We start from the raw sequence: 27,028 nt of genomic DNA, 5'->3' as shown, positions 1-27,028 counted from the left end.
TTCTGTGAGAATTGTGTTTATGGAAAGTAGAAGAGAGTCAGATTCCTTAGAGTTGGGAAAGAAAAGAAAAGTGAAAAATTAGAGCTTATGCATATAGATGTATGGGGACCTGCTCAGGTATCATCTCTTGGTGGTTCTTGTTATTATGTTACTTTTATTGATGATGCAACTAGAAAAACATAGATTTATTGTATTCTAAATAAATCTGATGTATTTGATACTTTCAAGAAATGGAAAGCTTTGGTTCAAAATGAGACAGGAAAAAGGTTGAAGTATCTCAGATCAGAGAATGGAGGTGAATATTGCAGCAAAGAGTTTGATAGGTACTATTTAGAGAATGGAATTCGTAGAGAGAAGACAGCTCTAGGAACACAACAAGAAAATGGTGTGTTAGAAAGGATGAATAGGACAATCATGGAGTGTGCAAGGTGCATGAGATTGCATGCAGGATTGCCTTTACAATTTTTGGCAGATGCTGTAGATACTACTTTTTATCTAATAAATAGAGGGCCTTCAAGTTCCCTAGGTGGTGGTATTCCAGAGGAGGCATGGACACGTAAAAAGGTAAACTACTCCTTTTTAAAGACTTTTGGTTGTGAAGCCTTTGTCCACATTAATAAAGAAAATAGAACAAAGCTTGAGGCAAAATCAAAGAAATGTACCTTTATTGGATATGGTGTTAATGATTTTGGTTATCGCTTTTATGATTATGAAAAACAAAAAATCATTAGGAGTAGAGATGTCATATTCAATGAAAAGGTTTTGTATAAGGATCAACTACAGGAAAAGAAACAGGGAAAAGAAAATAGAGAATACACAGTGCTTGACGAGATCACAGAAAAAGTGATGGTGCCTGAAAATCATAATGATCAACAACCAAAACAACAACCACAATAGCAACAAGCACCTCAAACACCTGAAAGTGGTGTTAGAAGATCTACTAGGATAAGTAGACCCCCTGAATGATACTCTCCTTCATTATATTATGTATTGTTTACTGATTCTGGTGAACCAGAATTTTATGAAGAAGCAGTGCAGGTAGAAACTAGGAAGAAGTGGGACTCCTTAGCACATAACCAGACTTGGGACTTAGTTAGGTTGCCTGCAGGTAAAGCAACATTATAGAATAAATGGGTTTACAAGTTGAAGAAAGAAGATGGATGTAGAAAAAGGTATAAAGCTAGACTTGTGGTGAAAGGGTTTGCACAGAAAAAGGGTATAGACTTTGATGAGATATTTTCTCCTATTGTTAAAATGACTTCAATCAGAACTATTTTAAGTCTAGTAGTAGCTGAAGATTTGCTTCTTGAGCAGTTAGATGTAAAGACAACCTTTCTTCATGGGGATTTGGAGGAAGATATATATATATGCAGTAGTCACAAGGTTATGAGGTAAAAGGGAAGGAGAAACTAGTGTGCAGGTTGAAGAAGAACTTGTATGGCTTAAAACAGGCTCCAAGGTAGTGGTACCTAAAATTTAACAGGTTTATGTCTTAACAATGTTATACTAGATGTCACTTTGATCATTGTGTTTATCTCAAAAGGCAAAATGATGGCAGCTATATTATATTGTTATTGTATGTAGATGACATGCTTGTTGCAGGTTCTAACATGCAGGAAATAAATGCGCTCAAAAGAAAATTGGAAAACTCATTTGCAATGAAGGATTTGGGTGCTGCAAAACAAATCCTTGGTAGGAGAATAACTAGAGACAGGAAGAATTGAAAATTAACATTGTCTTAAAGTGAGTACATAGAAAAGGTGTTGAAAAGGTTTAATATGCAGAATGCAAAAACAGTTAGTATACTTTTGGCTAGCCATTTCAAATTAAGTAAGGAGGAGTGTACCAAGACTCAGGAATAAATGGCTCATATGTCTAAAGTTCCATATGCATTAGCAGTTGGAAGATTAATGTATGCAATGGTTTGTACAAGGCCTGATATTGCACATGCAGTGAGAGTTGTAAGCAGGTACATGAACAATCTAGGAAAAGAACATTGGATGGTGGTGAAGTGGATTCTCAGGTATTTGAGAGGTACCAAAAATCAAGAATTATGCTTTGGTGGTTCAAACATTGCTCTACATGGATATGTTGATGCAGATATGGAGGGTGATAGAGATAACAGGAGAATCAAAACAGGGTATGTGTTTACTATAGGTGGAACAACTGTCAATTGGGTCTCAAAATTGCAAAGTGTTGTTGCACTTTGAAAAATAGAAGTAGAGTATGTTGCTGTTATAGAGGTTAGTAAAGAAATGATTTGGTTACAAAGGTTTCTGGATGAATTGGGTATGAAGCAGGAGTTGGTCAAGTTATATAGTGACAACCAGAGTGCCATACATCTTGCAAAGAACTCTGCATTTCATTCTAAGACTAAACATATACACCTCAAGTACGATTTCATATGGTCAACGTTGGAAGATGGACAGTTGAAGCTAGAAAAGGTATGCACTATCCAGAATCCTGCAGATATGATAACAAAAGCTGTAACCAGGGAAAAACCGAGAATTTGCTCAGTTTCAATTGGTCTTCAAGTATGATGAAGAAGATGAGAAATAGCTAGGTCTAAAGTGTAGTTATTGTCCAGCAAATGAAGCAATGATGGAGTTGCTATAATCAGTCTCCAAGTGGGAGATTGTTGGGTGTGGAGCTTGATTATCTTCTGTACTCAAAGGTATCGCCGCATTGGACCCCAGTTCGTAATGGGGTGGCAACGTCGCCAATAAAATATTCGTTGCAGGGGGGGTCCATGGGGGGCGACTGCGACCTTTGGGAGCCCCCACCCCTGGCGGGGGGATTGGGGGCAGTGCCCCCAAAGCTAAGAATAGATGTAAAATTGCCTTGTAAAATGTTGTAATTTCGTAGTCAATTTGGGCCGTTCATTAGGCAGAGATCTGACGGTAGAAGTTATGTTTAATTTAGGGTCTTTTGCCCTAGAAGGAAACCCTCGCTATATATGAGGGAATTGTATTGTGTCTATATATATCTGTATTCTGAGTGAGGAAGAGAGAGGAGATTGAGAGTGAAAACAGAATTACAGCAGATCTACTGTAGCTTATATCTCTTCAGTTTGCTAGATAATATAAAAGGAAGGACTGGCTGTTTCTCCGTGGACGTCGCCCAAACTGGGTGAACCATGTATATCTGTGTCTCTCTTGTTTTATGAGTTTTCTATGTTTATATTTCTGCAATATTTTATGTGTTCCATTTCTCTGTAATATATAATTCTCTAACAAGATGCTCATGGCAGGTATTATTGAACTGGTGGAAGAATCTGATTGGGTAAGCCCAATAGTGGTTCAGGAAAATAAATAGAAGGAAGAAATAAGGATATGCGTAGATCTCAAGAAATTGAATGACGCTTGTGTGCATGATCCTTTCCCGACCTTGTTCACTGACGAGGTCCTGGATAATGTGAGCGGCCAAGAAGCATACTCTTTCACTGATGGGTTCTCTGGGTACCATTAGATTAAAATCATGCCTGAGGATAGAAGCAAGAAAACCTTTGCGACTGAATGGGAATGTTTTCAATACACTGCAATGCCTTTTGGGCTGAAGAATGCGCTAGTGATCTTTTCGTGCATAGTCATTGCGTCATTCAGAGACTTCATTCATAAATTTCTGGAGGTATACTTTGATGATTGGATAGTGTTTGATTGATCAAGTGCCATGTGGCAAGTCTGCGCTTGATGCTAGATACATGTAGGAGACACCAAATCGTGCTCAATCTGAAGAAGTGTCTGTTTTGTGTCCCTTTTGGGATCTTGATGGGTCATGTGGTATGCAGGCAAGGATTGATGGTAGACCCCGAGAAGATCGCGGTGATAATCAACTTGGAGGTGCTGAGAAATGTGAAATAGCTACACGTAACTCTAGGGCATACCGGATACTATAGAAAGTTCATCAAGAGCTATGCCCATATCACCGCACCTATGGAGAAATTTTTGAAAAAGGATGCTATGTTCTATTGGAATGATGAATGTTAGAAGAGCTTCGATGTGCTGAAAGAAAAAATGGTTTTCGTGCTGATCCTAGTCTTCCCGGATTGGAATAAGGAATTTCATGTGCACATGGACACATCATGTATTGCGCTGGGTGCCATACTGACACAAGCTGGTGAGGGAGAACTGGATCATCCTATAGAATTCGAAAGTAGGATGCTCTTTAAAGCAGAGAAAAACTATTCCATGACACAAAGTGAAGGATTAGCTATGGTGTACGTGCTCCAGAAGTTCAGGCACTATTTGTTGGGTGGAGACTTTAAGATGTATACGGAATATTCCACATTGAAGTACCTAGACAACAAGCCTGTGTTGGGGGGGAAATATGTAGGTGGCTGGTGTTGTTCCAGGAGTACGAATTTGAGGTTATTGTAAATCCAAGACGATTTAATGTGGGACCTGATCATCTCTTGCGCATTAAAAATGGAGAGGAACCTACTAATTTAGAGGAAGGACTGTCTGATGCCCAGCTCTTTGTAGTGCACATCACGGACAATCACTTTGAAGATATTATCCACTTCCTCATGACAAGATCGACTTCGGAAGGTTATACAAGTCAACAGAAGAAGGAATTGGTAGTGCGCACAATAGACTTTTCTATCATTGCAGGGAGCTTGTACAAAATGGGGTCAGATGAAATATTGTGAAGTTATGTGCCTGACTTTGAACGAGGCAAAATCCTCGCTGAGGCTTATGGAGGAGCTGCGGGAGGACATTATGTAGGGAAAGCAACAATGCAGAAGATTCTACGCGCTGGGTTGTGGTGGCCAACCATGCATAAGGATTACAAAGCATATTGTAGGGCATGTGATGCATGTCAAAGGACTAGCAAGCCATCATGGAGAGATGAGCTACCTCTGATGTCATAGGTGACATTACAACCATTTGAAAAATGGGAAATTGACTTTGTGGGACCAATTCAGCCACAAGGAAAGAACACGGGTGCATGGTACATCATCACCGTGACTAAGTATTTGGCCGGATGGGTGGAGGCACAACCTGTGAAGGACTACATAGACCCAACAGTAGCAAAATTTATTTTTGAGTATGTCCTGACGAGATTTAGGTGTCCAAAGATCTTGATGAGCGATCGCGGTACGTACTTTCTTAGCGAAGCAATCAGCACATTGATAGAGGAATTTGAGGTGTATCATCAGAAAAGTATGCCTTATTATCCACAGGCTAATAGGACATTGGAATCGTTCAATAAGATACTAGAGAGTGCACTGACGAAGGTCTGCAATGCTTAGAGAAATGACTAGAATGTGCGCGTACCCGCAGTGCTATGGGCCTACAGAATGACTTGCAAGAAGATGAATGGATAAACGCCTTTCAGACACATGTATGGTGTAGAAATTGTGATGCCAATGGAATACATTGTACCTAGTTTACGCATAGTGACACTCACAAGAATGGCGGATTGCGGAGCCTTGGAAGAGAGGCTCACGCAGCTAGCGGAGCTTGAGGAGGATCGATTTCTAGCTGGATTTCATCAATAAGTTCAAAAGGAGCACGAAAAGGCATGGCATGATCAGCACATAAAACTGGTCTTGTTATATAACAACAAATTTGATAAATTTCCAGGGAAATTTAGGATGTAGTGACTAGGGCCGTATGTCATCAAGGAGATTACCGATGGTGGAGCAGTTCAATTGGTCAAATTGAATGGAGAACCCTTCCCAGGGAAGGTGAATGGCATCTAGGTGACTATATGAGGGAAGCATAGTCTTAGTGCTTCAGGCAGCTGAAAGAAAGCACAGGACTATAAACTACACTGCCCGGGTCAGAGAGCTACGCGATGAGGGAACTTCACGGAACGAAGAAATGTCACAGATCCCATAGAAGCGTGCAAGGAGCTACGCTACCAAAGGAAAAACCGTGCAGGATAGCTAGAAAGTGACCGTTAAAGTCACTGTTCATGATTTGATGAAGAAAAAATAGCCAAATGTAGTGGGGGCGGCATTTATGTCAGAATTTATGGACTAGATATTTGAAAATATGCCACCAATCTAGCATTAATGAATTGATTGTGGGGGGAATGGTCAGATTTGAATTCGAAAATGCCTATAAATTACAAAGGGTTGCCCAGCAGAAAACACTTGGCATTTTGAGAATTGAGGTGTTGAGCTTTCAGGCATGCATGAACCATGAAAAATTTTAAGCTTTGATAGCAAGTACAACATTTTAGAAGTTTCCAAAGGAGACACAGGAGTTGCTGAATAGCATCATGTCGATGCCAGCTGAGATTGTAAATGTTGGAGAAGTAATGATGACTGAAGGAGCTGTTCGAGGGGTAGCCATGGTAGCCGAGGGAGCTGTCCTGGAGGTTGTAACTGTGGAAGTACCAGCTAAAATACCTAAGTCATCATAGTCACCCAAGCCAAGGCCTACCCCGACCAATGAGGGTCTGAAGAATAATAAAGGCAAGCAGGTCGCGACACTGTAGTCAGTGCATGCATCACCTAGAAAGAACCCATAGAAGGATAAGCCCGCCACGCAGGAAAAGGGCAAGGTGGTTGACTTAGAGTCGTATGAAAAGGTCGAAGAAATCCCCATGGATGATGAGGATATTGCAATGGAAACAAAGGATGTTGAGGTTGAGGGGTCTGACCCCATTTCTAAGCTACCTGAGTACATTCCTCTGTGCAGGGGTAAAAGGAAGGTGCCGAAGGATATTGATGAGAGTAAGATCATCCTGCACACACCCCTACTGCCAGAGAAAATTGTCTTTGAGGGACCGCGCTTGGGGTGTGTCCCCATTTTAAAATTGGAAGATTGGGATTTAGCTGACACGGAGAATTTCCCTCATTTAGCGATAGACCAACTTATGCACCGTGTCTTCCACAAAAACACTAGAGTGGCTGCTTTGGAGCCGAGGAAGTGGCTGAAAGGCATGGACAAGGTAGGCCTGCTAAAACTACTGTGAGTGCCGCATTACAACCGTGCACCCATCATGATGATCGTGATCAAGTAGCTATTGTGCTTGGTGCACGATGGATGCCTGTGGCTAGAGGAGATGATACCCATCACTAACATGTTGATCCCTAGGGTCATGTGGATGCCACACTGAGGTGAAAATTTGGCCATGGCGTTTGGCAGAAAGGCCAACGAGCATGTCCTTGCTGAGGAGATGAAGGAAAAATTCAAGAAAGTAAAGAAGCTGCGTGACTATGCCATGACGAGTTTCTATGAACCCACTGTCAAAGTGGTGATGCAAATCTTGGAAGGAAAGGTCACGAGGAAGTGTCGCGCAGATGAAGTGTTGGCACCAGTGATAGCCTTTGCGGCCCAGTGCGCGGAGGGCATATAGTTTAACTGTGCATGCTACCTCTGTTGTGAGTGCCTCTCGAACTGCCACGAGGCGCAGGATCATAGTAAGACATTCCACTATGCACGGCTACTACTGTCCATAGTGTTGGTTGCGTGGGAGCTACCTAAGGATATCCAATTTCCTCTGGTCGCACCAGACCTATTGGAAGCAGCGAAGTTCACTTCGCCGTGGGCTATGAAGTATCCTCAGCAGATCAAGGAAAAAAAGATCTTCTAGATATTAATGGAGATGAGCATCTATATGGCCATAAATCGTAAGTCGTGGTTGTCACCAACAAATTTTGATAAGCTGCAGGAGTACGTTGAATTCAAGGCTGACTTCCACCATGTCTCAATACATGCATGAAAGGACCCTAAACAGAAGTGACACGACCTGCCATACTTGGCCACAGATGACGCGATTGTAGCTGTCCTCGACCCCTGGCTAGCAGATTGGCACACTGCCACAGACTTGACAACGGGATCTAGCAAGTCTTCCGCACAACGAAAGAAGGAATAAGCCAAGCTGAAGATGGAATAGTTGGTCGTGAAGAAAATAAAGGAGGCCATGGATAAGGCCAAGGCAGAGTGCGCTGATGTGAAGCAGACAGGTGGGCAAGTGGAGGAAGAGGAGCGCGACTCTAATCGGAGTTAGAAGTCGCCTTCCCCAGAGCTAGAAGAAGAGGACGAACAGACGGAGCAGGGAGGAGCGGACCCAACGATGACTCCATTCTGCACCAAGCGCAATAGAGATCTAGAAAAAGTAGGGCCATGGAAGAAGTCCAAGGCTAGAAAGACATCTCTCAACCTGATCACCCTAACAGAGGGGGACTTGAATGAAATAGGTGATACGGTGAGGGATGCCACTGCGGAACTGCTGCTGCAGTTCGAGCAGCAAAAACCATATGCTTTGGGTGCTATCCAGACGGGTCTACATGAGCTGCAGATCCACACATCACAGGTATAGACTGGTGCAGATTCAACCAGTTTGGTGCTTGGCACCTTCAAAGTCACAGGAATGTTGCACACACAGGATCCCTGAGAAATAGTGTGGCCGGATGGAGCACTGACTACAAAAATAGAAGCTTAAAAACTCGCTGTCAGCACCCTCAAGGGAGTTGGAATTAACTTGGCTACATTTCCTAGTGAGGCGATTCACATTTTGTGGGATGGTGTGATCGCAGAATTGCGGGCCCGCGAACAATGCATGTTACAGGCAATCAATCAGCAAAAAATAAAAAACGCCTAGATGCTTGTACAACGAGACTCCGCCATTTACCTCGTGAAAGACCTTACGGACAAGAGTCAGTGCATGGCTAAGGTCATGAATGAGGCATGCAAATCTATCCCGGAGCTAAACATTCCCGAGGCTAAGCTAGTATATGTGCGGGTTCGGAAGTTCGCTGTTGGAGTGCGCGACACACACACAGAATTGGCAAAGGTCCAGTTGGAACTGAACCTCAAAATCATAGAGTTGTAGTTGAAGGCTTAGCCTTCGACTCCGCTAGAAATCAGAGAACATTGCGAGTCAGCTATGAAAGATGTCGTAGCAATAGTAGACAATATAGTAAAGGACTACACGACACTCTTCAAGTAGTCACTAAAGGTGATCACCAGCCTACAGGAAGACCCCACTATGCAGAGGTTGGCAAAGTTGCAGGAGGCCAAGGCTTTGAAAGAGTAGGTAGTGTTATCACCCCAAGAAACTCTCCTAGGTTGTATCTCGGAGATGCTCGAGAACATTACAAACTCAACAAAAATGTTGGAAAATGGTGGATGAATGAGAGAAATGATGCATATTCAAGCCAGATAACCACTTCTACTATGCTTAACCCCAGACATGGGTGAACACCCCAGACTACAAGGCTTTAGACCACCAATTACTCACAATTTAAGGAAAATGTGATGATGGACAATAATGATCACACCAGCAGATGCACAGGACCCTGTGATGGCCAGCTGCAACGAGTAAGGAGGTCTTCAAATCTATTTCCTAATGCACAGATAAGATAACATCTCTCTGGCATTAAAATAACAGAAAACTGCATACAAATTCAATGATACAAGCTAGATTCCAACACAGAGGTGGGATGACAACCCCTCTATTTCTAAACATCAACAACACATGAATAAATGCATAACAAGCACAACCTGGAACAAGAAGAAGAAGTGGAAAGTGAGCAATTAACAACAAAAGAAGCTTGTATTAGTTGAAAATGAAGACCAAAAGATGCAGGTATCACAGTAGTTACAGTCTCCAGAAGTTGAAGCTTACATCAAAATAACATTCATCAACCCCATTACATTGTGTTTTTTTGGGTATGTATAGAGTTTGAATACAAAAATGTTCCACCGTTCTCAGCGTGGAGGGGTCATAATGGACAACCAACTGCTTTAACTCTTTGATGGAGTCTGAGTGCGATTGCTTGCTGTAGTGGATGAATTTGATCTTCTCGGATGCTCTGTTGTCCTTCCTGAACAGGTGGAGTGTAATATGAAATGAGCTCCATAACTGATAAATGCTTGTGATTTGCTCGAGGCATGTCCTTTTCCTTCTAGGCCATACTGTCTGTTGAATGCGGTTGTTGAGGAGGAAATGCACCTGGATCACTTCTATTGCGGTGTAGTTGTGCGTGTTATGGCTCTAAGAATTCTTTTCATTAATTCGACCTCTTCTCTATGGTGGAATGGCTCTTTGGGCCTATGAAACCCCTTTAAAATGTGGATAGCGATTTCGTTTTGTTATGAACGAAAAGCACAACAATTCTGGGAATTCTCGCTCTTCTCTATCCTATTTGGACTTCAAAAAGTCCATAAACATGATTAATTTCTTTATCAGGTCTGCCCTTCAGGTCGCTGTCGAATGTCGCACTCAGCCTGGTCCCTTTGTTCCCTTTGTTCCTTGAAATACTTGAAAAACACATCAAATTCATGAAAAAGGCCTCCCTCCGGACTTCAAATATTTAAACAATTTTATTCCAGAAATCCACCGGGTCCAAGTTTAGTCACATCATGCACATATACATGCAAAGGCTGCGCCCCATGGTCTTCGCCAATTTTCCTCCGCCAATGTGATCCACCGATCCAATCATTGGCGATCGCTGATTGGCAGTGCCTTGTGCCCCTCTGTAAGTCCTCCTTTGGTTTTTGCCGATAGCGATATAGCGATGCGATGTGGGCTGTCGATTTGCGCACGCGATCAGTGGTCCACATTGTATCGCTGATCGCAATCGCAATGCCCCTTCTGTCCTTGTCGATACCACTGATTCACCTTCGCCGATTGCGATTTTCCGATTAGATTTGGGCTGTTGATCGGCTAGATCTAACGGCTGCTGTGCAACCATTGTTTAAGGTTGCGCTTGTGGGTTTTTTCCTGGTTTTAGAGTGTTTTTTGCCTCCCGATGGTGTATTTATGCTCTTCCAAGGGCTCTCCTCTTGTAACGATTTTGACATTGAATGATCCTTAAGAGGATTTTGAAGACTTTTGGGGCATACTTGGATCCTTTTGAGCACAACCGAGCAGACCAAGCCTGTCTATGACCATAAAAATTGCTCATTGTATAGCAGAGCTAACAGGTAGATGCAGCTCAACACAAGGAAGCAGTGCTGAAGGCTCGCTTACAGCCTTGGTTAGACGAGGCCTATTTGATCATGGCCACAATTGAAGGCAAGCTGGCTAGTCTGCAGAAGACTCAGCAAAAAAATTCAGTCAGATGGTGCAGGACCAGCAACGGTGCAGCTGGTCGAGGTCGAGGAGATGAAGCAGGTGGCAACACAGTGTACCGCTGAAGTTGCAGTAGTCAAAGTCGAGCTAGGAGGTCTTCACGACAAGATATCCGCTCCAGCTAAGTGACTCAAGGGTGAGTCACCATGTTTATGTTGGGGGCCTGTTGGGAACGGGTCCCCTGGGGTCATTTTTGGGACTAAAAGCCTAAGTTTGGGGAAGAAAGCCCGAATTTTGTACAAAGGAATGTAAAGTCTCCGCATTTTGTGGCCACGGAGTGCGAAGATAGAAAGAGTCAAAAAGGGTTTATTCCCTTAGTTTAGATAGCTTGTGTCGGCTTTAGAGATCTGCCCTTGGTCTGCGGACCATGGGATTGTATAAAAAGGGAGTCTTAGAAGTAGAGTTCGAAAAAAAGGTGGAAGTGCTTGATGAGTCTGTGAAGAGCTAAGAGCGAGAGTCTTCGTGTAGGAAGAGGCTCTATAGATGAGTGCACAAAGGCCTAGGGTAGAAGTCCGTAGCTGAGTGCGTGGACCCTTGCAGCTATGTGTGCAAGGCAGATAGAGTCTGTATTGAAAATATGAATCATCAATAAAGAGAAGTATTCTGAATTTACTGTGTATTTTTCTTCTATGGATTGCACGTGATTATGTTATGTTAAGTTCTGGGTTTATGTTATAATGATAATTTTATGCATGAATGTATATGTTTCTATCTGTTATATGAACACAAATGAGGATATATGTTTACGTGAAGATAATCTTAATTGCATGGTAAAATTGGCGAACACTTAAGATAATTCAGGAAATTAAACAAAAATGCAGTAACAAAGGCATGTAAGTACCTGAGCCACTGGTTAGGGTTGCGCAAAGGACGATCGTATACCTTCGCAGAGGTTATAAGAGATGGAAGAGAAAGTACATCGATAAGCCCTAAAGGCTTATCAATCTACGTGAAGGAAGGGTTTAAGGTATAAAACCGACACCACAACTATATCAGGGTGCAGAAACTTGGTTCCTTCATCCCCCCAGACTACGTCAAGTGAGACCTCGGTCTGCACTCTGCAGATTGATGCCAAAAGGGCCAGTAGTGTAGGGATTTGCTTGGATGACTAACATTGAACCTGGGTTAGGGCCCATCAAGCCAACAACCCTGCTGAATTCTTAGTTCTCAAACCTAAGAACAAGTTCAATGGTTACTCTCTCATCCTTGGAAGGCCATGGTTAGCCACTGCTGATGCTTACATAAGTTGCAGGGCTGGGAATATGACCATTAAAAATGGGCACTTGTTTAAACAATTGGTTATGTACCCTCTTACTCAACCATCTCTAGAGCATGACTTACCTTTATGGTTAGAAGAGGAGGAGGAAGATGAAGTCTACTCTGTCACCTCTTACCCAGTTTATACCCTAGATGCTACTATAGGAGGGGGGCAACCTAATGAAGGTGACCTGATTGATCAAATCCTCCCAACACCATGTCTCTTGATGAGTTAGTAAAGAAATTTGAAGATAACCCTTGGACTGATTTGTGCCTAGTTGACTAAAGTCCTACTCATGTCAAGATGATATAATTTGGTTGAGAAATAACATTGAAAATCAACCCCTCTCTATTTGCACATGAAGAAAAGGAGTTATGTGACATGCTCAGAGAGCATCTGGATGCCTTTGCTTGGAGTTATAAGGAAATGAATGTAGTGCACCATTTGGTGTGTACTCGCCACATTTACATCAAGGAAGTATGCAAGCCAGTGTGCCAGCCTCATAGGAGAATGAACGCAGCCCTCAAAGATATAGGTAAAGAGGAACTATAGAAGTTATTGGATGCAGAGTTCATTTACCCCATCTTAGATAATGAGTGGGTGTCTCCTCTGGTTCTATTCCCAAATAAGAATGGAAAATGGAGGATATGTGTGGACTACCTAGAGCTAAACAAAGCCACCAAAAAATACTATTCCCCTCTACCTTTCATTGAACAAGTCTTGGATGGCCTTTCATGAAAGAAGTTATTCTCTTTCCTGGATGGATTCCGTGGTTACAATCAGATCCAAATCAGCCCAAAAGACCAAGATAAAAAAACCTTCACTTGTCCTTGGGGTACCGTTGCTTATAGGGTCCTTCCTTTTGGATTGTGTAATGCCCTGCCATTTTTCAGAGGGAAGTCCTGAGCATCTTTGTGAAGCTATTCCATGAATATGTAGAAATTTATATGGATGATTTCACTCCCTATGGGTGTGATTTCCTGGAGGCTCTCTCTAACTTGGGGAAAGAATTAAAAAAATGCATTGAAATGAACTTATCCCTTAGTCCTAAGAAGTGTGATTTCTTGATGAATGCAGGGACTCTACTAGGTCACTCAATATCCTAGGAAGGACTGCAAGTGGACCCAAATAAAATTTCTATCATAAATAGGGTCCCTACTCCTCAGAAGGAGAGGGATGTCATAAGTTTCTTGGGCTTAGTTTGATACTATAGGAGATTAATAAAGGACTTTAGCAAAGTAGCCTCACCTTTATTTGGACTATTGGCCAAGGACTCTGAATTTTTCTGGTCAGAGAGGTGCCAAGAGGCCCTAGAAACCCTAAAATACAAGTTGACTATTGCACCTATACTCCGAGGCCAAAATTGGGCTCTTCCTTTCCACATCCATGCTGATGACTATGAAAAATACATAAGAGCAACTCTAAGCTAGATAGATGACAAGTTACCTTATGCCATTTATTTCATCAAAAAAAATTTGTCCAAGGTTGAATTGAACTATACTGTGACTGAGAAAGAGCTCCTAGATGTTTTCCATTCCTTGAATAAATTTAGACATTACATCACTCATTACCAAACCTTTGTACATAATGACCATGCTTCTATTACATATTTGATGAAAAATCCTGATGTGAATGCCAAAATTATTAGATGGTTACTTTTATTACAACAATTTGATCTAACTATCATTGATAAGCCCGGTAGAGAAAATGTAGTTGCAATTTTTTTGTCTAGACTTGCTTTGCCTCCAGGTGAGGAAGGAATGGTTGATGATCTGTTGCCATATGAGAATTTATTTTCTATTTCAGTTGTCTCTCCATGGTTTGATGACATAGCCAACTACTTAGAGGTTGCACAGTTCCCTCCAAATCTATCCTCCAAGGAAAAGTGTAGAATTATAAGAAAGAGTGAACCATTCACTTGGATTGGGGGAAATATCTTTAGGCTAGGCCCAGATCAAATTATGAGGAGATGTTTCAGGGAGGAGGAATTCTTTGACATCCTTTGACCTATCATGATGGGCCTTGTGGAGGCCACTTTGTAGCCAAGAGGACAACCTTCAAAGTACTGCAAGCTGGCTACTACTGGCCCACTCTCTGCCAAGATGCAAAAAGATATATCAGTCAATGTGTCCAGTGCCAAAGGATGAGTAAACCTACTCCTAGGGATGAAATGCCTTCGCAACCTCAAGTGACTCTTGAGCCATTTGACAAGTGGGGCATGGATTTCATTGGCACCATTGATCGACCATGAGGCCAGAAAAAGTACGTATTTGTGTGCACTGGTTATTTGAAAAAGTGGGCTAAAACCAAGGCTATCAAGGTAGAAACATGGGAGAAAGTGGCTAAGTTCTTAAGGGATAATGTGTTTTACAAGTTTGGGTACCCTAGAAAGCTAGTCATTGATCAAGGCACTCAATTCACCTCACACATGATTGAGAATCTATTGAGTCAGCATAAGATCAAGCACAAGAAGTAAAATTCTTACCATCCTCAGGCCAATGGACAAGTAGAGGTTACAAAGAAAGCATTGGAAGGAATTCTCACAAAGGTTATGAGAAACAAGAAAAAATATTGGGCTGATCGACTAGTGGAGGCCACTAGGGCCTATAATACAACTTGGAAGACAACCACTGGCTTACCCCTTATGATTTGGTCTATGGGAAGAAGGCTATGCTCTAAATTGAGTTTGAGTAAAACACTTTGAGAATGGAAGCACAGTTGGATTTGGATGTTGCAAGGGCACAACAAGAGAGGCTACTCTAGCTCAATGGTTGAGATGAATTCAAGATGCAGACCCTCCTACACACAGATGTGACTCAAGTACAAAGAAATTTTTGGCATGACAAAAAAATCGAAGACAAATTTTTTCAAGAAGGTGATTGGGATCTGATATATGAATCCTGGTTCAATGACTTCAAAGGAAAATCGATGACCAGGTGGCTGGGCCCATATTTGATAGTGAAGTGCCATGACAATGGGTCTGTGCAAGTAAGGGCCATTAATGAAGAAGGTATCCCCTTGCTAGTCAGTGGATATAGATTGAAAGCCTATAAAATACCTATTTCAAGGGAAGAGTTCATGAGTACCATCAGTAAGGAAGTGAATGTGCTTGGAAGTGTCTCAGCTTCCACATCGCTAAATTCTTGAAGACTTATATTTTTTTTTAAATGAAAAAAAAGAAAAAACAACAAGGGACTTAGGTGAAAACCTCTACAAGGCACGTGAGGCTAAAGTTTGGGTTGAAAACCTCCTTGAGGCAACCCAAGAGTGAAATAAAAGGAAAATAAAAAGATCCCTTGGTGAAAACCTCCCTTGAGGTGCCTAGGGCAGGCAGATAGGTTGAAAGTCTATTTTGAGGTGACCTGTGTGTATTTCAAAAAAAAAGGAGAAAAAGAGAAATGATAAAAAAGAAAAATAGCATTTTTTTTTGAAAAATTGAGCTTAAAGATGATACCCAAACTTATGGAGTGCGGAGCATTACGCAAGGAAGGTAGGGCAAGGGTTTGACATCTTAGGGTTTTACAGAAACTGAAGAGAACGGGAGATAACCGCGTGGAAAAGCAACAGGGTAATTCTGCTGCAAGCAAATACGATCTACAAATCTAGAACACGAGGAAGAGGATAAAAAACACCAGACAGAGCTGCAGGAAGCCATGGAAAGTAGACAGGGGAGGGGAGAGATCCCCTCCTACAAAAATATAACGGCAGGCGAAGCAAGCGGGAGCAAAATGGAGAGAAACTCAAAGGAGAGTAACAAAGATGCGCCAATACTAGGGAACGAGTGGCAAACTAAGACAGGAGGCCGATGCCTACCAAGGGCACAGAAGAAACCAAGGTATGTAATACCCAATAACAAACTCGAAGATTATAAATGCTATATGAGAGATCATGCCTTGATATGCAAGTTTGTAGGGTTTTGGCCATCATAAAAGGACCTAGTAAAATGGATGCAACAAAGATGGAAGCCGAAAGGGCATATAGATCTAAAATTAGGAGCGAAAGGATTTTTCACAGTAATATTTGCAAACCTGGAAGATAAGGAAAGAACATTTGAAGAAGAACCATACTTTATGAATAATGCCGGCCTGTTCATGAGACATTAGGAAGAAAGATATATCCCAGACAATGAGAAAATGCTAGCAGCACCCATCTGTGTCAGATTATTTGGCCTACCAGTGGAATTCTGGGATCCGGACATTCTGGAAGGGATTGGTAATACAATAGGGAATTTCATCAAAGTAGTTGAGTTAACAAAGAGAGGGAAGTACACATCTTATGCAAGGATATGCGTCTATATGAATATAGCAAAGCCACTGCCTGAATATATAGAGCTAGAATACCATGATGAGATATGGCAGCAACCAATGGATTATGAACACATACCCTTCAGGTGCAGAAGGTGCCATGAATACGGGCATCTTTACAAGCAGTGCCCTTTAAACAAAGAAGAGGAAATATCAAGAAAACGAGAAGAACAAAGGAGAGCAGAGAGAGAAGACGTTGGGGACTTGGGAATCCAGGAGTTCCATAGGAGGAAAAAATCAGGCAAGGAAGGAATAAAGATACAACAACAAGAGAAACCTGTAATAGTTGAAAGTCAAAACAAATTCCAGGCCCTATAGGAGGATGAAGAAGAGAATGTAGGAAAAACGATTGAAGAAGATGATAATGAGAATGAGCCAATGGAAATTATTAAAGAGACAAAGGATAAAGACATAGATCACATCAGAGAGGCCGAAGAAGGGGTAGGGGAAAGCTTGGAGATAACATTAGAGCAAGCCCAGACAGGGATAGAATCACAAAAGGGCAGTGAGAATGAGGAGGAAAGAATCATGAGAAAGCTGCTATAGGAATGGAAAAATCTAGATGAGAGATCTATCCCGGAAACCTAGAAACAATTATATAAAGAAACTTTCCAAAATTACAAGGAGAAGAAAGGCAGCACCGTGGAAAACCAAACAGACCAAACAGGAGCACAACCAAGCCACAACCTGGGAATGGACAATACTAGAAAGGGGGGCAGAAAGAGAGGTAGAAGAACGCTAAATGAGACTATACAAGTAGTAGGAGAAATCCTGGTCAACTCAGGTAGGGTTATACCCCTATCAGAGGTTTTCCAACAACCATCAAAGAAGTTTTAAATGATAGTCACATGTTGGAATATTAGGGGCCTCAACAGTAAGGGAAAGCAGAGGTATCTAAAAGAGAGACTGCAGAAAGACAAACCCGGTATCATGATAATCCAAGAAACGGAAATTAGATCGCAACAACTGGAAGGAATAATTAAAAAACTAAGAATGCAATATGAGGTAATGGGCCAAGATGCGAGTGGTACAGCAGGAGGCCTAACAATCATATGGAATCCAGAGGAGATAATATTTGAAAACTGGATAAGCCTTCCCAGAATACTCACTGGGCTGTTCAGAATAGTAGGATCAGCGGAGAGGATCCTCATTTCAGGAGTCTATGGACCACATATACCAAGAGAACGAGAAAATTTTCTCAAGAACGTGCAAGCTGCTAGAAGGATATTCCCTGGTACCCCCTGGATAGTAGGAGGAGATTTTAATATGATCATAACTGCAGATGAAAAGAAGGGTGGCATAAGAAGACCAAATCAGAATATGGACGCATTTACAGAGATGATTACAGAATAGAGGCTGGTGGATATACCAACAATTAATGGTATTTATACATGGAACAATCGAAGAGGGGGGAGAAGTCAAATCGCCTCTAGATTAGACAGGTTCCTTCTATCAGAACAAGTTATGAACCGGGATGTTTTTGTGGAAGAAAAAATAATGGCCACAATAGGCTCTGATCATTGGCCGATCAGGCTAGAAATAGATATCAAGAAAAATTTAGGTAAAAAACCATTCAGGTTTGAGGCCTTTTGGCTCAGGAACCCTCAATTCTTACAAAAAACAGAGGAATGGTGGACTCAAAGTACACTAAAAGGAAAAGGGAAGATGCACACCTTCCAATTAAAGCTCGAAGAGCTGAAAGGGAAGATAAAGAAATGGAATAAAGAAGAATTTGGAAATATACTGGAGGAGAAAAATAAACTAGAAAAAGAAATGGAAGAAATACAACAAAGAATAATTACAGAAGGACGAACGGAGGAAAGATGTAAAGAAGAAGGAGTTATAATAAGTCAACTAGAAGAGCGGAGGAAACAGGAGGAGATCCTGTGGAAACAGAAAGCCAAGGTCAACTGGTTACGGGAAGGAGAAAGAAACACCAAGTTCTTTCACCAAGCTATGATACATCATAGACAAAAGAATAGGATTTTCTCCATTAAAAATGAAGAAGGAAAAAGGATAATAGAACAAGAAGGAATTGAGAAAGTACTGGTTGAACACCACAAAGAAATACTGACAGAACCTCAAAAGGACCGTACAGCAGCTATAGAACGCATATGTAACGAAATCCCTAAAATAGTAACAGAAGAGCAGAACAAGGGCCTGATGAGAGAAACAACGCTTGAGGAAGTGGAAGGAATCATGAAGAGTATGAATAAAGGAAAAGCACCAGGACCTGATGGGTACACGGAGGATTTTTATTAAGCAGGATGGCATTTTCTGGGGAAGGAGATCCTGGAGGTGGTAGAAGAATCCCGCATGAAACAAAAGGTATGGCCTGCTATAAACTCGACTTTTTTTACACTGATCCCTAAAAGTGCTAACTCTGAAAATGCCCAGGGTTTCCGCCCAATTGCCTTGTGTAATGTAATATACAAAATAATAGCCACTCTGATAGCCAAAATATTAAAACCCCTGCTATCTAGCTTAATTTCTCCAGAACAAACAGGATTTGTCGAGGGAAGACAAATTCTTGATGGTCTAGTCGTAACACAAGAAGTGATACACTCTCTAAAAAAGCAGAAGCGGAAAGGAATGCTGATAAAGCTTGATTTGTCAAAAGCCTATGACCGCTTAAGTTGGAAATATCTCAAGAAAGTCCTAGAGACCTTTGGTTTCAGCAACAGATGGATAGAATTGGTGTATAGCACGATCTCAACTCCTTGTTGTGGAGGTAAATCCCCTCTGCGGACAGAGGTGATCCCTACTAGCCCAGACCGGGTCTAGCAACAATCAAACAATGCTATCATGCAAGTTCCTAATTGCAAATTAAAAGTGGATGATGAGAACCTACTTGGATTCCAACACTAATATTTGTAGAAGAGACGTCACCCTCGTTCCTTTGCCTCGGTCGGTCACAATCCCCACGATGTCCATGATTAGACACCTGCACATGCAAAGAACAACACAAATACAAGCATAAAACCCAATAGATGCAACTATATATCATTCAGAAAAGATATAACTCAACATCAATCATAAGACAATGGGAGTGGAACCATAATGATAGTCATCTATTATTGATAAATAACAGAGAAGAATACAACCAATGTTCTGACGTCAAATCCTCCTTTGGCTCGGTAGTTAGCTACACAAGTCTTGCAAAGCTTGTTGGGATGGGAAACAAGCCTCTCTCTCTTGGGTGAAAAGAATCTCCTCACTTAGATTTGGCCTTATGGGTGCAAAGAAGGCTCTTGCAGCTTCAAACTCTTGAACTCCTGGTATTCTCTATCACTATGCTAGAACTGCAACTACTAGCTTGCTCAAGGCATAGAGACAAGCTTTTATAGATAGAGAGGAAAGAGATAGGATCAATCAAATTATTCATGGGATTGGATTTATCACTAAGAAGCTTCCATGAAAGGTGGCAAACCACTTCCCTTCTATGGAGATTCGAAGCCAAACCATCCTAGCTCAACATAGATTCAGTCGATGAATGGGTTAAGGAGAACCTTCAGAAGCTTGGTTGTTAAAAACTTTATCCAACTCGGTTGGCGCGAGTGCGACACTGAGATAGAGCGCCAATGGCGTGCCCTCTTTAGAGGATTTCCCCCATTGGCGCGAGCAGTACACTGTGGAACCGCGCCAATGCAAAAAGAGGTATTTTTATGGGTATTCTGCAGGAGATGTTTTCAGGGCATATGAAGCTCATACTTAGAGGAATATGATGCAAGTGGTTTCAGGTCATGTCACTTCTCACAGGTCCCGGAATGAGTCTTCCAGTGTGCGGGAGAGGGGTAACAGGGACGGTGACAAACGGTGACAAATTACTGCGTCACAAATGCCCCCTAAAGCATGAGGCCTGAGGGAGAGAGAGGGGTGAAATGCTTTACAAGAACATGTGTAACTGAAAACACGGCAGCCGGAGAACTTGTGTAAAGAAGTACAACTGATATCTCAAGTACATGATATATGTGGTATGGGCGCAGCCATCCATAACAGAGCACACAAGAATCTAGATCCAAGGTATGGGCGCAACCATCCAGTGAGGATCGATAAATAGACTCAGGCATGGTTGCAGCCATCCAGTGAATGAGTCATGTAATGATCATAATAAGCCACAAATCGCAGCCTGGATTCCAATAAACAAAATCCAGGGTCTTGCGCTCCATCTCGACCCGAACAGAGTACAAGTTCAAGCATGTGAATACATGAGTTGAAGTCGAACATGCATGAACATCGTCTGATTACCAGCCAATAGTGAAAACTGTTAACAGATGCGAGAGGTACCACCAATAATGACAATGGCCCTCAAGGTACTATAGGTACAATCTACAGCGTGCGAATGAGTGAGCTGGCGTTGAACACCTGTAGAATCATTCGATCGGAGGCCAATGATGAAAACCCCGCGTCGAACATGAAGAACCTGCCATTGAGGCATGCAGGCTCCAAGGCACCGAAAGGGAGTCTCTAGATCAGCTTCCTAGATAATGAGCTGAAGTCGACAGGAAGTGACCTTGATCAAAGGTGGGCCATAGTGTTTCCCACATCATTGACACGAGACAGAGGAAGAATGTTGTGGTGAATCAGAATTATGTGAGGTATCAGAGGGAGGTTGTAATTCTGCAGAGGCCAACTTCTCTTGAACATATCAGTGACACGACAGTGGACTTGGCAGTATTGACATCAAATGAGCAGAGGTCATGGTGACAAGGCAATGAGCAGACGAGAGGTCAAACAGGATAACCCAAACCCACGGAGGCTAGTGTAAAACAAGATGAGATGTCCCCACCCAGACACGAATGCAGACAAGTGCCATGTTCAAGAGCGACATAGTGCCGACACGACAATAATTATGGGTCCATTTTCCCCACCATTTCTGGCGAGTACCCCAGTTATTTTTAACAAGCTTGACGGGGATAGCATATGCTTGTGATGTGTCACTTCGACGGGATCCAATGTCATCAGTTTTTAACGAGCCTGACAAAGGAAGAACTCGACGTCTTTTCATGTTTAGAGAGTTTGAAAAGACAGTAGAAAAGAAAACTCCAGGGGGGTCCTTTTTCATAGAGTTGTGTCTCTCGAGCCCAAAAAAGTATTAAACAATGCTCGAAAGAACCGCCTGATCATTAAGATCGAGGAGTACTTTTCATGAGTAGTGATTTCGACATGAAAAAGTAAAAAAGCGATTGAAGCCACATCGCTTCATAACTATTAATGAACCTGAAACGATAAGGGTCCGACAATCTTTTCATTTTTACACGGTCGGAAAAGAGTTTAAAGACGACCGCCTATTATTTACGTTTAACGAGTCAAGAGGGAAAACTCGGCAATCTTTTCGTCTTTAAACAGTCGGAAAAGAGCTGAAAGTAGACCTCCATTTTTATTCTCTTTAACGAGTCAAAAAGGGAAAAATACTCAGCAATATTTTCATATTTTACGAGTCAGAAAAGAGCTTAAAGGTGACTCATCCTAGAGGAACGAGTGGTATAAAGGGTAGCAACTGGTTCCGGCAACGGTGGAACTGCTCAAAACATGTAATGGTCAAGAGGCTGGCTAATGAAACGACTCATCGCTGCGGTTCCCCAGGAAAGGAAAAACAACCAAGTGAAAGCATATGATCGGCCAAAGAGATGGCGACGATGGAATGAAAACAACCAAGGCTCATCTAGCAGAATTTAGCAGATAAAGACAGCAATCACGAGATGTAAAATGGGTATGGGTTCATTTTTACACAAGCTTGAACCATGGAGAACTTTGCTTGGATTCGGTTTCATGTTTACACAAGCTTGAAACGAAAAACTATGCTTGTTATGAGTTCGCATGCCCCCAGCATAATAACGCAAATCGAGGTACATGCCCCCAAGCTTCATTGCATTCAACAAAGTGGATGGAATGAAGGTTCACTCTCGAGATCGATGAAAGAATCGACTTGTAGTTTACGAGATCTTAATCAAAAGACTCGATTTGGAAAGGGAGTTGTTTCATTTTTTAATGAGGTTGACACAGTAAAAGAACTATCCTCATAACCCTTGTTTCATTTTTTAACGAGCTTGACACAAGATCAGGAACTATGCTCCGACTCCTTGTTTTGTTTTTTAACGAGGTCGACACAATATCAGAACTATCCTCGGGACACATTGTTTCATTTTTTAACGAGGTCGCCACAAGATCAAAACTATCCTTGAGACACAAGCTTGAACCAAGAAGGACTCTGCTTGTTAGAAATGCGCATGCCCCCAGTGCAATGGCGCAGGATGAGGTACATGCCCCCAAAGCTTCATTGCATTCAACAAAGTGGATGGAATGAAGCTTCACGAGATCTTAATTGAAAGACGCAATTGGAAAGGGGGAAATTGTTTCATTTTTTAATGAGCTTGACACAAGAACAAGAACTATGCTCAGGACTCTTTGTTTCATTTTTTAACGAGCTTGACACAATACAAGGAACTGTGCTCCGATGGAACTTCACCATAATGAATAGGAAGTTGAGGCTCCCAAGAGTGCCACTCCTGATGGAAGGCCAACATCTTGGAAGTCAGGGCCCAATGCCTCCAGGACACGATGCACGATGGTGACATCACTGGATCCAGGCATGGGATAGGTGGCCACATAGTTGATCTGTGGTGGGGTAGATGCAACTGGTGGATGAAAACTAGGAGGGGACGAAAACGGCGCAGGAGGCATCGGGGGACTAATGAATGACACTTGATCGATAGTCACAATTCTTCCATCGTGCAGAAAGAAAACCACACGGAAAAGCGAAGAAACGAGGGCCCCCATGGCGTAAACATAGTCGCGACCAAGGAGAAGACTGAAGTCTAAAACACCTTGGGTAACCAAGACGTCTATATAGATGTTTTTGCCTCCCAAAGTAATAGGGAACTTCGGGAGAACTCCTAGAGATGGACAGGCTCCTCCGTCGAAGGCCAACAGATTCTGAGTGACTGGCCCAAGCTGGGGGGAACCTAAAGCTTGCCAAGTAGTGTACGGCATAAGGCTGATAGATTCCCCTTCATCCAAAACTGTGCCAGGTACTGCCTTAGCACAGGCATGGACCCATAATTATTGTCGTGTCGGCACTATGTCGCTCTTGAACATGGAACTTGTCTGCATTCGTGTCTGGGTGGGGACATCTCATCTTGTTTTACACTAGCCTCCGTGGGTTTGGGTTATCCTGTTTGACCTCTCGTCTGTTCATTTCCTTGTCACCATGACCTCTGCTCATTTGATGTCAATACTGCCAAGTCCACTGTCGTGCCGCCGATATGTTCAAGAGAAGTTGACCTCTGTAGAATTACAACCTCCCTCTGATACCTCACATAATTCTGATTCACCACAACATTCTTCCTCTGTCTCGTGTCAATGATGTGGGAAACACTATGGTCCACCTTTGATCAAGGTCACTTCCTGTCGACTTCAACTCATTATCTAGGAAGCTGATCTAGAGACTCCCTTTCGGTGCCTTGGAGCCTGCATGCCTCAATGGTAGGTTCTTCGTGTTCGACGCGAGGTTTTCATCATTGACTGGTAATCAGACGATGTTCATGCATGTTCGACTCCAACCCATGTATTCACGTGCTTGAACTTGTACTCTGTTCGGGTCGAGATGGAGCGCAAGACCCTGGATTTTGTTTGTTGGAATCCAGGCTGCGATTTGTGTCTTATTATGATCATTACATGACACATTCACTGGATGGATGAGACCATGCCTGAGTCTATTTATCGATCCTCACTGGATAGCTGCACCCATACCTTGGATCTAGTTTGTTATGTACTCTGTTACGGATGGCTGCGCCCATACCACATATATCATGTACTTGAGATATCAGTTGTACTTCTTTACGCAGGTTCTCCGGCGGTAGTGTTTTCGGTTACGCATGTTCTTGTAAAGAATTTCTCCCCTCTCTCTCCCTCGGGCCTCATGCTTTAGGGGGCATCTGTTACACAACAATTTGTCACCGTCCCTGTTACCCCTCTCCCGCACACTGGAGGACTCATTCCGGGACCTGTGAGAAGTGACATGACTTGAAATCACTTGCATCATATTCCCCTAAGTATGAGTTTCATATGCCCTGAAGACATCTCCTACAAAATATCCATGAAAACAACTCTTTTTACATTAGCGCGGGTCCACATTTTACTGCCCGCGCCAATGGGGGAAATCCTCTAAAGAGGGCGCGCTATTGGTGCTCTGTCTCAAAGTCGCACTCGCGCCAACCGAATTGAGTAAAGTTTTTAACCAACAAACTCCCGAAGGTTCTCTTCAACCCATTCACCAACTGAATCTATGTTGAGTTAGGATGGTTTGGCTTCGAATCTCCATAGAAGGGAAAGTGGTTTGCCACCTTTCATGGAAGTTTCTAAGTGATAAAGCCAATCCCATGGATAATGTGGTTGATCCTATCTCTTCCTTCTCTATCTATAAAAGCTTGTCTCTATGCCTTGAGCAAGCTAGTTACAGTAGTTCCAGTTCTAGTATAGTGATAGAGAATACCAGGAGTTCAAGAGTTTTGAAGCTGCAAGAGCCTTCTTTGCACCCATAAAGCCAAATCTAAGTGAGGATATTCTTGTCACCCAAGAGAGAGAGGCTTGTTTCCCATCCCAACAAGCTTTGCAAGACTTGTGTAGCTAACTACCGAGCCAAAGGAGGATTTGACGTCAGAACAATGGTTGTATTCTTCTTTGTTATTTATCAATAATAGATGACTATCATTATGGTTCCACTCCCATTGTCTTATGATTGATGTTGAGTTATATCTTTTCTGACTGATATATAGTTTCATCTATTGGGTTTTATGCTTGTATTTGTGTTGTTCTTTGCATGTGCAGGTGTCTAATCATGGAGATCGTGGGGATTGTGACTGGCCGAGGCAAAGGAACGAGGGCGACGTCTCTTCTACGAATATTAGCGTTGGAATCCAAGTAGGTTCTCATCATCCACTTTTAATTTTCAATTAGGAACTTGCGTGATAGCATTGTTTGATTGTTGCCAGACCCGGTCTGGGCTAGTAGGGATCGCCTCTGTCCGCAGAGGCGATTTACCTCCACAACACTCCTAATTTCTCAATTCTAATAAATGGGGAACCTACGACAACTTTTAACGCTACCAGAGGAATAAGGCAAGGGGACCCTTTATCCCCTTTCTTATTCATAATAGCAGCAGAGGGTCTAGGAAGATATTTCAAAAAGGAGCCGAGGGAGAGGAGAATTAAGGGCTTAAAGTTATGGGGAAACAATCTGCCCATTACCCATCAACAGTTTGTAGATGATATTATGCTATTCGGTGAGATCTCAATAAAAGAAGTAAGGAATATCAAAAGAATCCTGGACCTGTTTATGGAGGCATCGGGAATGGAAGTTAACAAGGAGAAATCATGTGCTTTCATATTTAACACTACGGATTCAATCAAAATTCATCTAACTAGAACTCTAGGGTTCAGGCAGGAAGAACTTCCAACAAAATACTTGGGGATTCAGTTAGATATAAATCCCACAAGAATGGTAAACTGGCAGAAGGTCATTGAAAAACTCAAGAACAAATTAGCAAGCTGGTCCTTTAGATCGCTAAATATAGCAGACAAAATAGTGCTTCTAAAATCAGTCCTCCAAGCAATACCTATTTATCCCTTATCTATCATGGCCGCTCCCAAAGGGGCATGCACAAAAATAAAAGAAAATTTTGCAAAATTCATTTGGGGCGAAAGAAATCAACAAAATAAATGGGCGCTGGTCTCTTGGAAAAGTTTAATGAAGAGAAAAGAAGAAGGGGGCCTTGGACTGAGAGACCCGGAGGTGCTAAACAAGGTGCTAGGAGCAAAACTGTGGTGGCGGTGGATGAGGGGAGGAAATGACCTATGAAAGAGAATATGGACCCAGAAGTATAACATGCCTGCAACAACGGAGGAAATCCTCAGAATGGAACATCATAATGGAACAGCCATGCCTTCTGGGAAATAAGAGGAGGAAGAAATGCCAGATTTTGGGAAGAGGGATGGCAACAAAGAAATAAATTGATCAATATTCAAGCTCTGCAAAGTATTCAACAAAAAGCGCTCAGGGAAGGGAGAAAATATGTAAGGGACTATTGGATAGAAGGAGAGACAGATGGGATATGGAGAATATGGAGAAAGCCAGAAGAATGGGATGAAAAAATCAATCAAGAACAACAAGAATTATCTTTAAAAGAATTGGATTCAAGAAAAATAAAAGCCAGAATAGGGGAAGACATTCTCAAATGGGGAAAACAATGAAAGGAAACTTTACAGTTAAGGAGGCCCACTATTTAACAAAGCATCAAGAGAGGGTGGAGGAAACCACAAAATGGAAAGTTATTTGGGACGGTAAATGGTGGCCAAAGATAGGCATATTTGCATGGCTAGTTGGAAGAGAAAGAATTTTAACATGGAATAAAATCCAAAAGAGAGGCTTCCTT

The 27,028-nt window shown here is 42.2% G+C and overlaps 1 protein-coding gene across 1 annotated transcript; it reads left to right on the top strand.

The window, feature by feature from the left end:
• Positions 1 to 18,369: 18,369 nt before the first annotated feature.
• LOC149262700 (uncharacterized) lies at positions 18,370 to 18,858 on the top strand. The gene has a single exon (XM_089381458.1). It carries the CDS (start codon positions 18,370 to 18,372, stop codon positions 18,856 to 18,858), a length of 489 nt encoding a protein of 162 aa, XP_089237584.1.
• The last annotated feature ends 8,170 nt before the right edge of the window (positions 18,859 to 27,028 follow it).

This window comes from Pinus tabuliformis, chromosome 6, assembly GCF_031772625.1.
Source record: "Pinus tabuliformis cultivar Carrire ecotype Pingquan chromosome 6, CPIR1, whole genome shotgun sequence".
Taxonomy (NCBI): domain Eukaryota; kingdom Viridiplantae; phylum Streptophyta; class Pinopsida; order Pinales; family Pinaceae; genus Pinus; species Pinus tabuliformis.
Note: the sequence above shows the minus strand (reverse complement) of the source record. Positions and strands in the feature narration are given on the sequence as shown.

What these genes read in the sequence shown, in the direction of transcription:
- LOC149262700 (XM_089381458.1), top strand. Translation starts at nt 18,370, where the DNA reads ATGGAAGAAATACAACAAAGAATAATTACAGAAGGACGAACGGAGGAA.